This window comes from Columba livia, chromosome 2 (assembly GCF_036013475.1).
Source record: "Columba livia isolate bColLiv1 breed racing homer chromosome 2, bColLiv1.pat.W.v2, whole genome shotgun sequence".
NCBI lineage: Eukaryota > Metazoa > Chordata > Aves > Columbiformes > Columbidae > Columba > Columba livia.
Genome location: NC_088603.1, coordinates 111,062,013 through 111,074,310, shown reverse-complemented (window position 1 = coordinate 111,074,310; position 12,298 = coordinate 111,062,013). Strand labels below are relative to the sequence as shown.

Sequence of the window (12,298 nt, the reverse complement as noted above, 5' to 3'; positions counted from 1 at the left end):
GCATCCCACCAATGCAGGAGAGAAACATGGGAGATGTGAAAGAAGCCACCATGCTTGCCTATAAATAAAAAATACTTCTGACAGCATCAGCAGTACAGAATACTGTGCAAGCAGGAGAATCATAGAATCACAGAATAGTTTGGGTTGGAAGGGACCTTCAAAGTCCAAACCCCCCTGAAATGAGCAGGGACATCTTAAATTTTCCGCTTAAATTTGAGAAAAAACTTCTTCTCAGTGAGGGTGACAGAGCACTGGAACAGGCTGCCCAGGGAGGTTGTGGAGTCTCCTTCTCTGGAGACATTCAAAACCCGCCTGGACATGTTCCTGTGCGACCTCATCTAGGTGTTCCTGCTCCAGCAGGGGGATTGGACTGGATGATCTTTTGAGTTCCCTTCCAATCCCAAAAATACTGTGATACTGTGATCTTCAACTAGATCAGGTTGCTCAGAGGCCCGTCCAGCCTGGCCTGGAATGTCTCCAGGGATGGGGCATCTACGATCTCTCTGGGCAACCTAGACCAGTGTTTCACCATCCTCGTTGTAAATTATTTCATCCTCATGTCTAGCCTGATGTCCCCTCTTCAAGTTGAATACCATTGTCCCTCGTCCTATTGCAACAGGCCCTGCTAAAAAGTCTGCTCCCATCTTTCTTATAAGCCCCATTCAGGTACTGAAAGGCCTCAGTAAGGTCTCCCCAGAGCCTTCTCTTCTCCAGGCTGAACAACCCCAACTCTCAGCCTGTCCTCACAGCAGAGCTGTTCCAGCCCTCTGGTCATTTTCATGGCCTCCTCTGGCCCCTCTCCAACAGGTCCATGTCTTTCCTGTACTGAGGGCTCCAGAGCTGGACACAGGACTCCAGGTGGGGTCTCAGCCTTTCCCTTGGCTCAGCTGGGGCTGGCGCTGGGCAGCTGAGCAGAGCTGTTGCGCAGAGCCGCACCGTCTGCCCAGCCAGGGAGCCCCCGGGGGCACAGCCGGGCTGCTCCACCACCCAGTCACTCAGTTCAGAAGATTTATTTCTGTCAATGAAGTCAGAAATACGGAAAATCTCTCATTGCTTTCACAAACTATGTGAGAACTGAATGTGTCTGAGACCTCTGGCCACCTGTACACCTGGTGGCTTTGTCCAAGGCAGGTAGAAATTATTCCAAAATGGGATTACAAACTGACATGAGCCCTTTTTCTTAGGAAACCAGGCCAGGTACACAGCCTTACTTAGTGTCTCTGAACTCAAGATAGATGAGTAATTAACTTGTTAAAGACAAGTAATTAACTTGTTAACAAGTCTTCCAGCTGCACCAGCTCCATCGGTCATGGCCACAGCATCTCCTGAGAACGTACCACAGTGTGATAAAATGTATTTTTACATTTTCTTGGGTTGGTTCCTGGCTGCCCTGCACCACCATGTTCCCCTGTCAAAGACAACCAGGAATATGATTTATTTTTCCATCAGAAAAAGGCAACAGCCAAGGCCTGTGCTGCTTTATGAGGGAACTACAACTCCAATTAAAAAAGCATTGAGCTACTAGAGAAGGCAGAGGAGGGCGATGAAGGGGCCTGGAGCACAAGTCTGATGAGGAGCAGCTGAGGGAAATGGGGCTGTTTGGACTGGAGAAAAGGAGGCTGAGGGGAGACCTGATTGCCATCTACAGCTACCTGAAAGGAGGTTGTAGCATGGAGGGGGTTGGGCTCTCCTCCCAAGTAGCAAGTGACAGGAAGAGAGGAAATTGCCTCAAGTTGTGCCAGGGGAGGTTTAGATTTGATATTAGGAAAAACTACTTCATGGAGAGGGTTGTCAGGCGTTGAACAGGCTGCCCAGGGAAGTGGTGGAGTCACCATCCCTGGAGGTGTTTAAAAGGCGTATAGATGAGGTTCTTAGGGACATGGTTTAGTGCCAGAGTTATGTTATGGTTGGACTCGATGATCTTAAGGGTTTCTTCCAGCCGAAATTGTTCTATCAAAAAGAGGTGGTTGGAAAGGCAGCACGAGCGGCGGTTTGGCGGTGTCCGCGGTGACACACGGCGGGACACACACGGCGGGACACAGTCGCCGCTCGCCGGCGGCCGGGACGGGCGCAGCGGTCCCGGGCTGGAGGAAAGGCGGGAACCGCCCTCGGCCGCGGGGCGGGGCGAGGAGATAAGACCCCGCCCTTCGCCGCGAGACAGGCGCGCAGGAAACTCCCGCCATTGCCTTACAAGGGCAGACGCGGCGCTGCCTCCGCCCCTCGCTCTTGGAATGCGGTGACCGCACCGCGCTGTACCAACGCTCCGGTCTGCCGGGGAGGGGAATGATAGGACAGAGGCTGAGGCTGTGGTCTTGACCTCATCGTCCCGAGAAGGGTCAAGACCCCTGAGAGGAAGCGTAAAATAGACAGTCTCCGTTCAGACGCGTCTTTAGCACGGCTTCTCCTGTGGAAGCGACAAGCCTCATCACTAGTTCCTCCCCCCCTCCGCACAGATGGTCTCGCCCACTCCTTCCTTCCTTCCTGTGTGCCGGCGGGGCGGCGGCCGCTCGCTGTCCGGAAGTGCCGCGGTAGCCGCTCCCCGCCGCGCCCGCCCGAGGATTCTCTCCCGCAGCCGCCAGGTGAGCAGGGCCAGCGGTGTGCGGGGCGCCCGGTGACCGTCCGCGGGGTCTGGAGGCAGGGGGAGGTGAGGGGTGCGCGGGGCAGGGACACCTGAGAAGCCGGGCCGGTGCCGGACCGGGGGTCGCTTGCGGCATCGCACGCCTCGGTTGCTCGTCTCGGTGCTGCTGGGCCCGTGGGCTGCGCTGTGAGCGGGGCTGCGGGCCGCTGTGGCGGGCACGGACACCCTGTGGGAAGGGGTTGGCTGCGTCCTCTCTCTCCAGCCGCTTCCTCGCCGGTATTTAGAGGAGGGGAAGGGCCGGTCTGAAAGTTGCTGCGGTTCAGGAGAGGCCGTGAGTCCTTCCCTGCTTAGGTGTTGAAATAACTGCGGCCGCAGCTAAGCGGTTAGAGAGAGTTCACCCTGGTTGCCACTCTTTGACTTACAGACAGAGGCTTCGTGGAGTCACACAAACCAGATTGTGAGGCAGGTTTGACTCCTGTACAAGGGTTTAGGAAAACTTATTAATGAGGAGCGTATTAAGATGTTTTCCAAGACTAGGTGAGGTTGTATAGGATAGTGGGTTTCTTTGTAATCTCTTTCTTGAGCCTTGCCACAGGTCTGCTGGAGCGCATTGGCCTTATCATCTCCTGCTGCACCCAGACCGCGATGGAGGCCGTGGCACTGGGTGCTGTAACGGGTTACATGGGCAGAATTTGGGATTTAATTTAGAGATTGGCTTTTGAATTGGATGATTTAAGAGAAGGTGACTGTTATATATCTTGGCTTCATAAAGTTCCCAAATTTCTGGTAGTGTTAAGATGTTCAGTACTAAGTTTTATGTAGAGACTTTCTTGGGTGTGTTTTTTGTGTTGTGGTTGGTTTTTGTTTGTTATTTTTGTTGTTTTTAATTTTGAGTGGTAGACATAGTCATTATAAAACCAATGTTGAAACATGAGGATGTTCTCTGAAGCGTAACTTTTGGTCACTGCCTCTGAACAGATCCAACTTGCACTCGCTAGTGGGTTGTAAAGTTTCATATCTTGTTGTCTGGCTCTTTAGTTGCTCAGTTCTGTCACCTTCTAGGGCTGTGCTCTTGTAGTTTGATATTTATTGCTATTGCTTCATTAACAAAATGAATGTACATGTACACTTACTAAATGAATGTACATGGACAAGCAGGAGAGAGCAGTGCAGTGTGGTTACTACCTCCCTAGTCTAGTGAACGTAATTTATTCATTTTTTTTTAATATGTGAAAACCTTCCTAAATAAAGGTTATGTTTTTGGAAATATAGTAAGTCTTACAGGCAAGATCACACATTAGAAGTGTCTTGAACAGTTCCCAAAACAAGGCCCAGACCATTCTGTGTATCGTAGTATTAAACAACAGGGACTAAACCTGCCTGTTGTGACTTGTATGGTCTAATGTGAAGTATATCCACTTTTTCTCTACTGAAATTCTTCTATTTTCAGCCTGTACTTATAATTTCAATTATAAAAGTGGGTTTTTTTAAATAAATGACCTGGTGGATTTATCAGATGAAATCCTGTTTTCTCTAAAGTTAATGGGTCTAGTGCTTGACTCAAATGAGGTGAGTTCTTGTTCATTACATCATTCACTGCTGTGCAGAGAGAGATAATAAGTGTAAACACTTGGAACTTTTTGATCATCAATTGATCTCTGTAAGTAAATGCACTGTTGTCCTTGTTTTTTCTGAACACATTCTGGTTTATCACCCTCTTTCTAATAGGGTTTCCCAGAGCTGAGTGCAGTATTTCAAGTCCCAAACTTGTGCTGAAAGGCACTACAATCCTGCAAGACCTAATGTTTCTCTCTGTGCAGGCTGGCAGGTCTGTTCAAGTGAGAGAGTTGTGCCTTCTGTGTTCTGTGTCCCTGCTGGAGAGAAACTTAGAAAATACTCATGCGAGTACTGGCAAGTTTTTAATCTTCTCCAGTACAATATTCTGAAATGTTGATCTTCTGAACAGAATTAGAAAGAATGGGGCTCTTTTCCCACCATGTGTAGCTACAGTCAGCAGTACTCTGATTTTGTCATCTCCCTGTGATGAGGATTGAGTTGTACGTGAGAGAAGTGCAGGTTGTGGCTTGCTGTGAGTGCTGCGTTGCAGCACCAGCAAAGTAAACTTTTTAGTTTACTAGGAATAGGCTGTATCCTGGAAAGTATTAGTTATTTCAGAGGACAGTTATTAACAGATATCGTTTGACTCTGTTTTGGGTAATGGAACTTTTAATCAATAACTCACAGTTTAACAGTAGTTTGTATGAGTGTTTTTACTAAGGTAAGAAAAAAACCCTTAAGTTACACACAACCCTTGACTGCAGCTTGGAAGCAAACTACCTTTATTATCAGCTGTCTTCATAAATATCTGGATGTCAGGAGTTCATATTTATTTGTTGAACTGTTGTTGGAGGCCAAACATCTCGGATAGCTCGTGGTTAGTGAATGCAATGAAGAGAACTTCAGTGTTGTTGAATGATGTGTAGTTGCATTTCATAGGCTATTTTTAGTTCGGGACATAATGGTTTGTTTTAGACGTCAGAAGAACGTTGGATATGCATATGGGATTTAAAAGTGTGGAATTAGCAGGGGAAATCAGTAACTCCCTTTGTAGACAGACTGAGAAGGACATAACCATGGAATATCCTTTTATGATCCAGATGTTTGGTACGACATGTCATGTATCTGATTCAAAGCAAGGTAAAATGTCTTTCCTTTAATTAAAACCAAAAAAGTTAACTGCTTTTTGCCTGAACATTGGATTGTTTGACCATATGAGAGAGTTACTTTGCTTAATTTTACTTCCTTTTTTAAGGATAAATCTGAGTTTAGTGACTTCAGTCATGCTTTTCAGGAGTCTAACAGAAGATACAGTAACTTTGAGCAAACTATATGAAAAGCTGTTAGAACTGTGCGGTGGCTCTGATTAGAATTGTATTGCTGACTAGGTATTTTTTTAAGTTATAAAATTAATACTTAGTGTAAATTTTTTAGCGTTAGTATTCTTGTGACTACAGGTGAAGCTTAAATTTGTCCTCTTTCAGGCCATTTGCTGCAGGCATCTTGTAGAAGGAGTCTGGTTTGCATAACATTTGTTTGGGTATAATAAAGGATTATAGCAGCGTGGATTTCTTGCATTAGATAAAACTAAAGCATAGAGGTGTACAAGGCTCTGAGAAACGACATTTGACGTGGTCTGTCTGTCTTTGAGCTATGTTGAGGTCTTTGTATTTCAGTGAATGACTCAGCTTTTCCTGTTGTACTGTCAACCGGAGTTGAACACTACATGTTATAACACTAAAACAGTCAGGGCAGAAGCGAGGTTTTCCAGTTAACTGCTTCTATTTAGCTGAGAAGACACATTTAAACTACCATGTTTATTTCTTCATTTGGCAGCTCAAGGGAAACAATCAAATTAGTGTATTTGTGATACATGAAACTATATAAAGACTGAGAATATATAAATGTGTTTCTTTTAAAAACTTCACATTTTTAGGACTATGATGTTACTAATTAATTTTAAAATGCTGGCACTTGCATATGAATTGTACAAGAGCTCTGCTGTGTAAGAAAATAGCAATGTAGTGCTTTTGAACCGCGTCAGTGTCCTTTTTCTAGCAGACACAATCCTGCAGCTGACTTTGAGAGAAAACTAGTTGGAGTTCCCTGGCAGATCTCTTTTCCAGCCCCAGCACCATCCCACAAATATCACAAAAACTTCAGGCTCTTGTCAGAGTCATTGTGTGTCCTGAGACCTACTGCTCTTCTAACAGCAGCTACTCTAACAAACTGCTATTCAGAGCCTCATTTTTTTGTTTGTTTCCTCCCAAATGTTAGTTTACCATCCTGCTTGATTTATTGAACCACTGCATACCATGCTGGGTTAGCAGCCCATATCCTTCTATGTGGTAGGTCAACAATGTCTTCAAACCTGCTAAACATGTTGTCATCTTAACTGGTAAAAGGTGAAGATGGGTATTGAATCAGTAATATAAGCACGGGATGAGTTTCGCTTCAAAAACTATTATTTGCTCTGGTCTTTAATGTAGGCTGCTATTGGCCTACAGTGCCAGTCCCTGAATCCTGAAAGACATTATGATTAAGAGCAAATTAAATCCAAATGAAAGAAAACAGATCAGAAGCTATTAAAATAAAGGTGTATTTTGGGGTGTTTGCTTATAACATGGAATGGATAAAGGAATTCCTTCCCAAAGGACTTGTAATTTGATTTACTAAGGCTAAATTTTGCATATGTTTCTGTCTCTCTAGAACCAACAGCCAACATGTCGAGCAAAAGGGCAAAGACGAAGACCACCAAGAAGCGGCCTCAGCGCGCCACTTCCAATGTATTTGCCATGTTTGATCAGTCGCAGATTCAAGAATTCAAGGAGGCCTTCAACATGATCGACCAGAACAGGGATGGCTTCATTGACAAAGAGGACTTGCACGACATGCTCGCCTCCCTCGGTAATGTCTGGAGAGAGGGCAGGGGGTTCTGCCGCTTGTCTGTCTAGCTAATAATTCTCTCTTGTCAATAGAATAATATAACATTTACTAACCTGTTGCTCAGGGATCTGTTACCGTGACTCTCAGCTGTGAGTAAAAGTGATGGCATGTTATGAAAAATAAAGGCTTTGCTTGTGTATCTGATCTTTTCTGGAGTTTTTTTAAACTATGTGTATGTTTTCTGCAGGGAAGAATCCAACAGATGAATACCTGGATGCCATGATGAATGAGGCTCCAGGCCCCATAAACTTCACTATGTTCCTTACAATGTTTGGTGAGAAGTTAAATGGCACAGACCCAGAAGATGTCATCAGGAATGCTTTTGCCTGCTTTGATGAAGAAGCAACAGGTAGGTGGATAACAGTGTACGTGTATTAATTCTATTACTTTTGTGCCAATAAATACTTGTATTCATAGAAGTGGTGATGAATTTGTTAACTCTGAAAGTTGTGATTTCTGCAAACCAGACATCTTCCTATGTATCCTCAGCAGCTGAAACTACGTTTTCAAACACTAAAAATGCCAAACTTCTGGTACTTTAGTTGTGTTGTTCAAGACAGGAGAAATGGGAAAAAAAAAGTTGGTTGGGAACCAGGGCCTTAAATTTTTCCTAACTTAAAATTCAGCTTTTGGACAACTTTTGTAAAGGGGGTTCTGCGTTTTCAAAGTTGTTGTGCTTTTATGAAGAATGTTTCTGTTGGCAGCTTGTATCCAACTTCCCTCTGTGAAGCTGCACTTAAGGGAGAAGAAAATTGATTCCAAAAAACCCTTGTGTGAGTCACAAAAGTGCTGACAGAAGGAATCACAAATTATATAAGGCTGCTTGTTTAGTAAACAATGCCAAAAATGTATTCTTTGCAGTCTAGTAAATCTGAGTTTTGTCACTGACTTAAGATCAATTTAAAATCTTGGAAAAATTTCAGGCTTCCTTGTGTTCCATGCATTTGTTGAACATCAGTAGTCAATTTCTTTTTTTTTTTTGTGGTTTTCATTAGGAATGCTCTAGACAAACAGATGCCCTTTGTGTGAAATGTACCATTGTTAGAAGGCTCTCAGTACTACCAGGAGTACAGCCCTGCTCTTGGGCAGAAGGTCCAATACGTATACTGACAAATTTGTGTATTCCTTGAAACAACTTGGGCAAATCATAAAATGGCCTTTACTTGGAGTAGTGAGACCATGCAAATGAACTAAGAGGCTTGACTTGATTGAATGCTTGTAATTATTTGGCAATTATAGTAATAGGCTTTAATGGCTTTGTTTTCATTTGGCAACAAAGACTGTAGGTCTCTTAAATTGAAACAAAGAATTCAAGGAAAGAAATTTTCCCTATACCATACTATAATGTGAAAAATTCCTTTATTTTAATGTCCTCGGACTTTGTGTTCTAGGGTTCATTCAGGAAGACTACCTGCGAGAGCTGCTGACCACGATGGGAGACAGGTTCACAGATGAAGAGGTAGATGAGCTGTACCGAGAGGCACCCATCGACAAAAAGGGCAATTTCAACTACATTGAATTCACGCGCATCCTGAAACATGGAGCAAAGGACAAGGATGACTGAGCAAAGCTCCTGATACCTGCAGATTATCTCTGCTTTACACTTATGTTTATTTTTGAGGGGTTTCTTCCTGATAGAACTTGTTGCATGCATTTAGCTTTACAGCTTTTGCCTTTCTCAATGTATTTATCTATTCCAGGCCATTTAGGCCCATTTGCACCTGTGTAATCAAGACTGGAAGCGGGGAAAATATTGTGAGGAAAAGGATATGGGGACAAAAATCCATGGATTTGGTAGTCCAAGAAAATAATCTCAGTGTTTCTGGTTTAGCTGGATTTTTACATTTTTGTAATAAATGCCATTTTGAAATAAAGATTGCTATATCGATAAAATACCTCAAGTTACTTTGTGAAGAATGACATTTCTATTATGCATTTACAAATACAGATGTGTTGGTTTTTACTTGCAGTTGCAAATCAAGGTGGAAAACTCATTTTTGTAATGTGTTTTTTTTGGTGTCATGTGGTTCTGAAATGCTTATAGCATTGTGTGCTGGCGTTTTTAAAAAATCCAGGTGTACAAACCTCTTTCCTCAGGGTTTTGAAGTGGCATCTGACTGGTGGAAGTAGTTTAGCCAAATAAACGGTTAGGGTAGATTGTTATAGTTGCCTAATGGCCAGCAGAGAACATTTATGATTCTTAAGCAGATATCATGCCTGGCTGTTATTTCCTTCGTAATATTGATAGGGTTTTTTTTAGCAATATTTTTCATGTCAAAGTTTTCTGGGTTGCTAATATTTTTTTATGGCAATAAGTGGGAATTGGGTAAAGTTTTTTTTCTCCTTTTGCAGAAGGAGGCTTGTGCAAAGGGATCTGACTGTGAGCTACTGTGTGCTGGTACTAATTAACAGCAATACATGGCCAGTAAAACCTCTGTAATGCTTTATTGTTCTGCGGTTTTTAATTTGCGTGTGAGAAGGTGAGCAAAGTACTTCTGATTAACTTGGTAAACGCCTGTACATGCGAAGGTCCTTGCTGCTTCTTCCTTGCCCGTGTTGATTAAGCTGGCTTTTAAGCAAGCAAGACTCATTCAAAAACAGTTGTGCTGATGCTATTATCTCAAATACCAAGAAAAGAGGAAGGTGGTTCTCTCCTCAAGGTGACTATGGCCTTCCATGATTCTCATCATCTTGGCTACTGTAAGATAAAAAGCATAAGAGGAATTTCTTACCTACATATTGATGAATTAAAGTGATCATCTCTTATCCATGCCCTCGGCACACTTCACACAAGTTTAAAAGACCCAAGGAGTAAGAACTTTGCAAGCCATTTTTAGTTGAAGTAAGGCTGGGACAGCACTAAGTGCCTCAGGAATACTGTAAGGAGGGCTTATCTTGTGCTCTGTGAGGTAGTATGATGGCTTGGTTTCCTAATCTTGCTCATGTTCACAGTGTGGCAGTTCTTGAAGATACTGTGGCTTTGCCTTTGTAAATAAGTTAATTTTACAAAGTGTACTCAGTAGGCATACTTTTTTTTTCATTTCTGGGTGGTTTCTTCCACTTGTGGGGACAATTAAAATGAGTTTACTTCAGTTTATCTTTTTCTCCTACCCAGACTATGTTATTTGCTGTACTGCTTCAGACTGCCATACTTGCTCCTTTTCCCAAAAATTTGCTTTTAAACTGTCTTGATGCTCTTGAATATGGTTTCTGTGGCATTTCTGCATGGGATACCTGCAAGGTTTTAGGAACAGTACATTTTTTAGAAGGCAGTTTACTAGTATTCAGGTTTTCAGCTACAATGCCCTTACCACAAAGACAACAGTGTGGAGATCTGGGAAACATTGTCTTGTTCAAGCACTGCTATGTAACATTAAGCCTGATAACAGTTACGCTGCCACCTCTTTAGTCTGATCTTGTCACATCTGCGCAGTTCAATACTTGGTGTGTGTGCGTACACATGTGAGCAGCCTGCATTAAGGACAGAGGTTACACCATCTTGATTTTTATTTTTCCTTTGCATGTCTAAATGGTGTAAGAGTTAGAGGATCCGTTTTCTTCTGTTACAAACATTGCATCCCTCAACCATTCCTTGCCAGATCTGTCTTTTCAGTAGATCCTAGCTGTTGGTGTGTTACACTGAGTAATCAAACAAGCTGGATTTTTCTTGTTGGAAATAAGTTTTGAAGTAGTGATTTTTGACTCATAAACATGATGAGTTACATAAAAGAGAATCTGGTATCCTCCTTGAGAGAAAATTGTCCACTTCAAAATCTGTGCTGCTGCTCGTAATTTTTCAACAGCCAGCTGAAGTGTGGGATGGAGCTGCTTTGTTCCTGTTGCACTCTGTGGGTGCTACACTCTTGCCTGTTTTTTCTCATTTAGGGGCTGGGGACAGGAAACTGTATCAATTGTAAAGATACCTACTAGTGAAGAACATGTTACTGAGAAAGCATTTCCAAGGATGTTTTGGTATAACTAACCTTCCAAGTTCAGGTTTCCCCAGTATCTGTATTGTAACTTAGGAGACCAGTTAACCTGCCAGTGGGCACAAGACCCTTAACCACTGGAAGGTTATGAGACCTACGGACCCAGCCAAGAGACCATATAAGAGCATCAGATGCATTTTGTAGCTAGGCAGTGAGGAATGTCCAGACAGCTGAGGTTGCATGCCAAGGGCTGTAGCAATGTGTCATCAATAATCCACTTCCAAAAATAAAAATAACTTTGGTCACTGAAACAGCTTAAGATTCTGATGACTTAGATTTAGCATTTTGCAGTTAAAATCTTGGAACCAAATTTTTTCTTCCTTGGGGTTCGTATATAATGGTCTCCAAGCTCCACGCCAGACAAAGCTTATGATGAGAAACTATTTTCATAGGCTGATGCATGCATTTAATGGTCTGACATCTACAGTGATACATAATGCCCCATGAAGCGCTATTGAAAAGCAGTGATTTATTTTACGTGACCCACTTACCCTGCTCTAAGGCTACATCCGCAAAGGTCAAATTGAAGCTGAAGAGCTATTGCAGCTGCACGAGAAACCTCCGAAGAGGACCTATGTTTCTGTGAACTGCCCCTGAATGCCCTTGCCTGCTGTTCTTTTTCCCCTCCTCTGACTGTTGCTGGAGACACTTGTAAGATGCAGCATTTTAACCACTTGTTTCTGCTCTTTACTCTGCATTAAAGCCAATAAAACATCTTTTATCACACAGTGATCAGATGAGCGAAGCATTTCACAACATGAAGTCAGCCTAATAGAGTAGGTCAGCAACTCACTGATGTCACAGAGGTGGTGAACATACATTCTGAAGTAAGGATCCATTTCACCCCTGACCTAAGAACTATCTTTAGGTTGCTTGTTTCTAGGATCACTATCACATGTTGAGAAACAAAACATTAACACATGGGCCCCATCCTGGCACGGACATCACTACCTGCCTTTGTGTCCTGTCCCGTCCATTTGTTCCACAAGCTGGGAAATACCTGAAATCTTGTCATCACATGTTTCTTGTGTTCATGGCCTTGTCTTGTCCAGAGTGTTACTAACCTATTATTTGGTATGGTCCCGGGGTGTTTTCAAATGGCAACAAACAGCTCTTTTACCATGCTAAAGGCATTCAGACAATTAAAGTCCAAATAGCGGGTGAGTAACAATCAAAGTTGAGTCAGGAACATTTTAGATATCGGCAGTTAATCTGCCACCAGTTCTGC

The 12,298-nt window shown here is 43.1% G+C and overlaps 1 protein-coding gene across 2 annotated transcripts; it reads left to right on the top strand.

Moving 5' to 3' along the window:
- Positions 1 to 2,227: 2,227 nt before the first annotated feature.
- LOC102098877 (myosin regulatory light chain 2, smooth muscle minor isoform) lies at positions 2,228 to 8,974 on the top strand. Of its 2 annotated transcripts, none has more exons than XM_065053248.1 (4): positions 2,228 to 2,579; positions 6,845 to 7,042; positions 7,269 to 7,430; positions 8,473 to 8,974. In XM_065053248.1, the coding sequence occupies exons 2-4, from the start codon at positions 6,859 to 6,861 to the stop codon at positions 8,643 to 8,645; spliced, it is 519 nt and encodes a 172-aa protein (XP_064909320.1). In that variant the 5' UTR covers positions 2,228 to 2,579; positions 6,845 to 6,858; the 3' UTR covers positions 8,646 to 8,974. The 2 variants fall into 2 exon arrangements, with proteins under 2 accessions (XP_064909320.1, XP_005500018.2); XM_005499961.4 differs by lacking the exon at positions 2,228 to 2,579 and adding an exon at positions 5,116 to 5,275.
- The last annotated feature ends 3,324 nt before the right edge of the window (positions 8,975 to 12,298 follow it).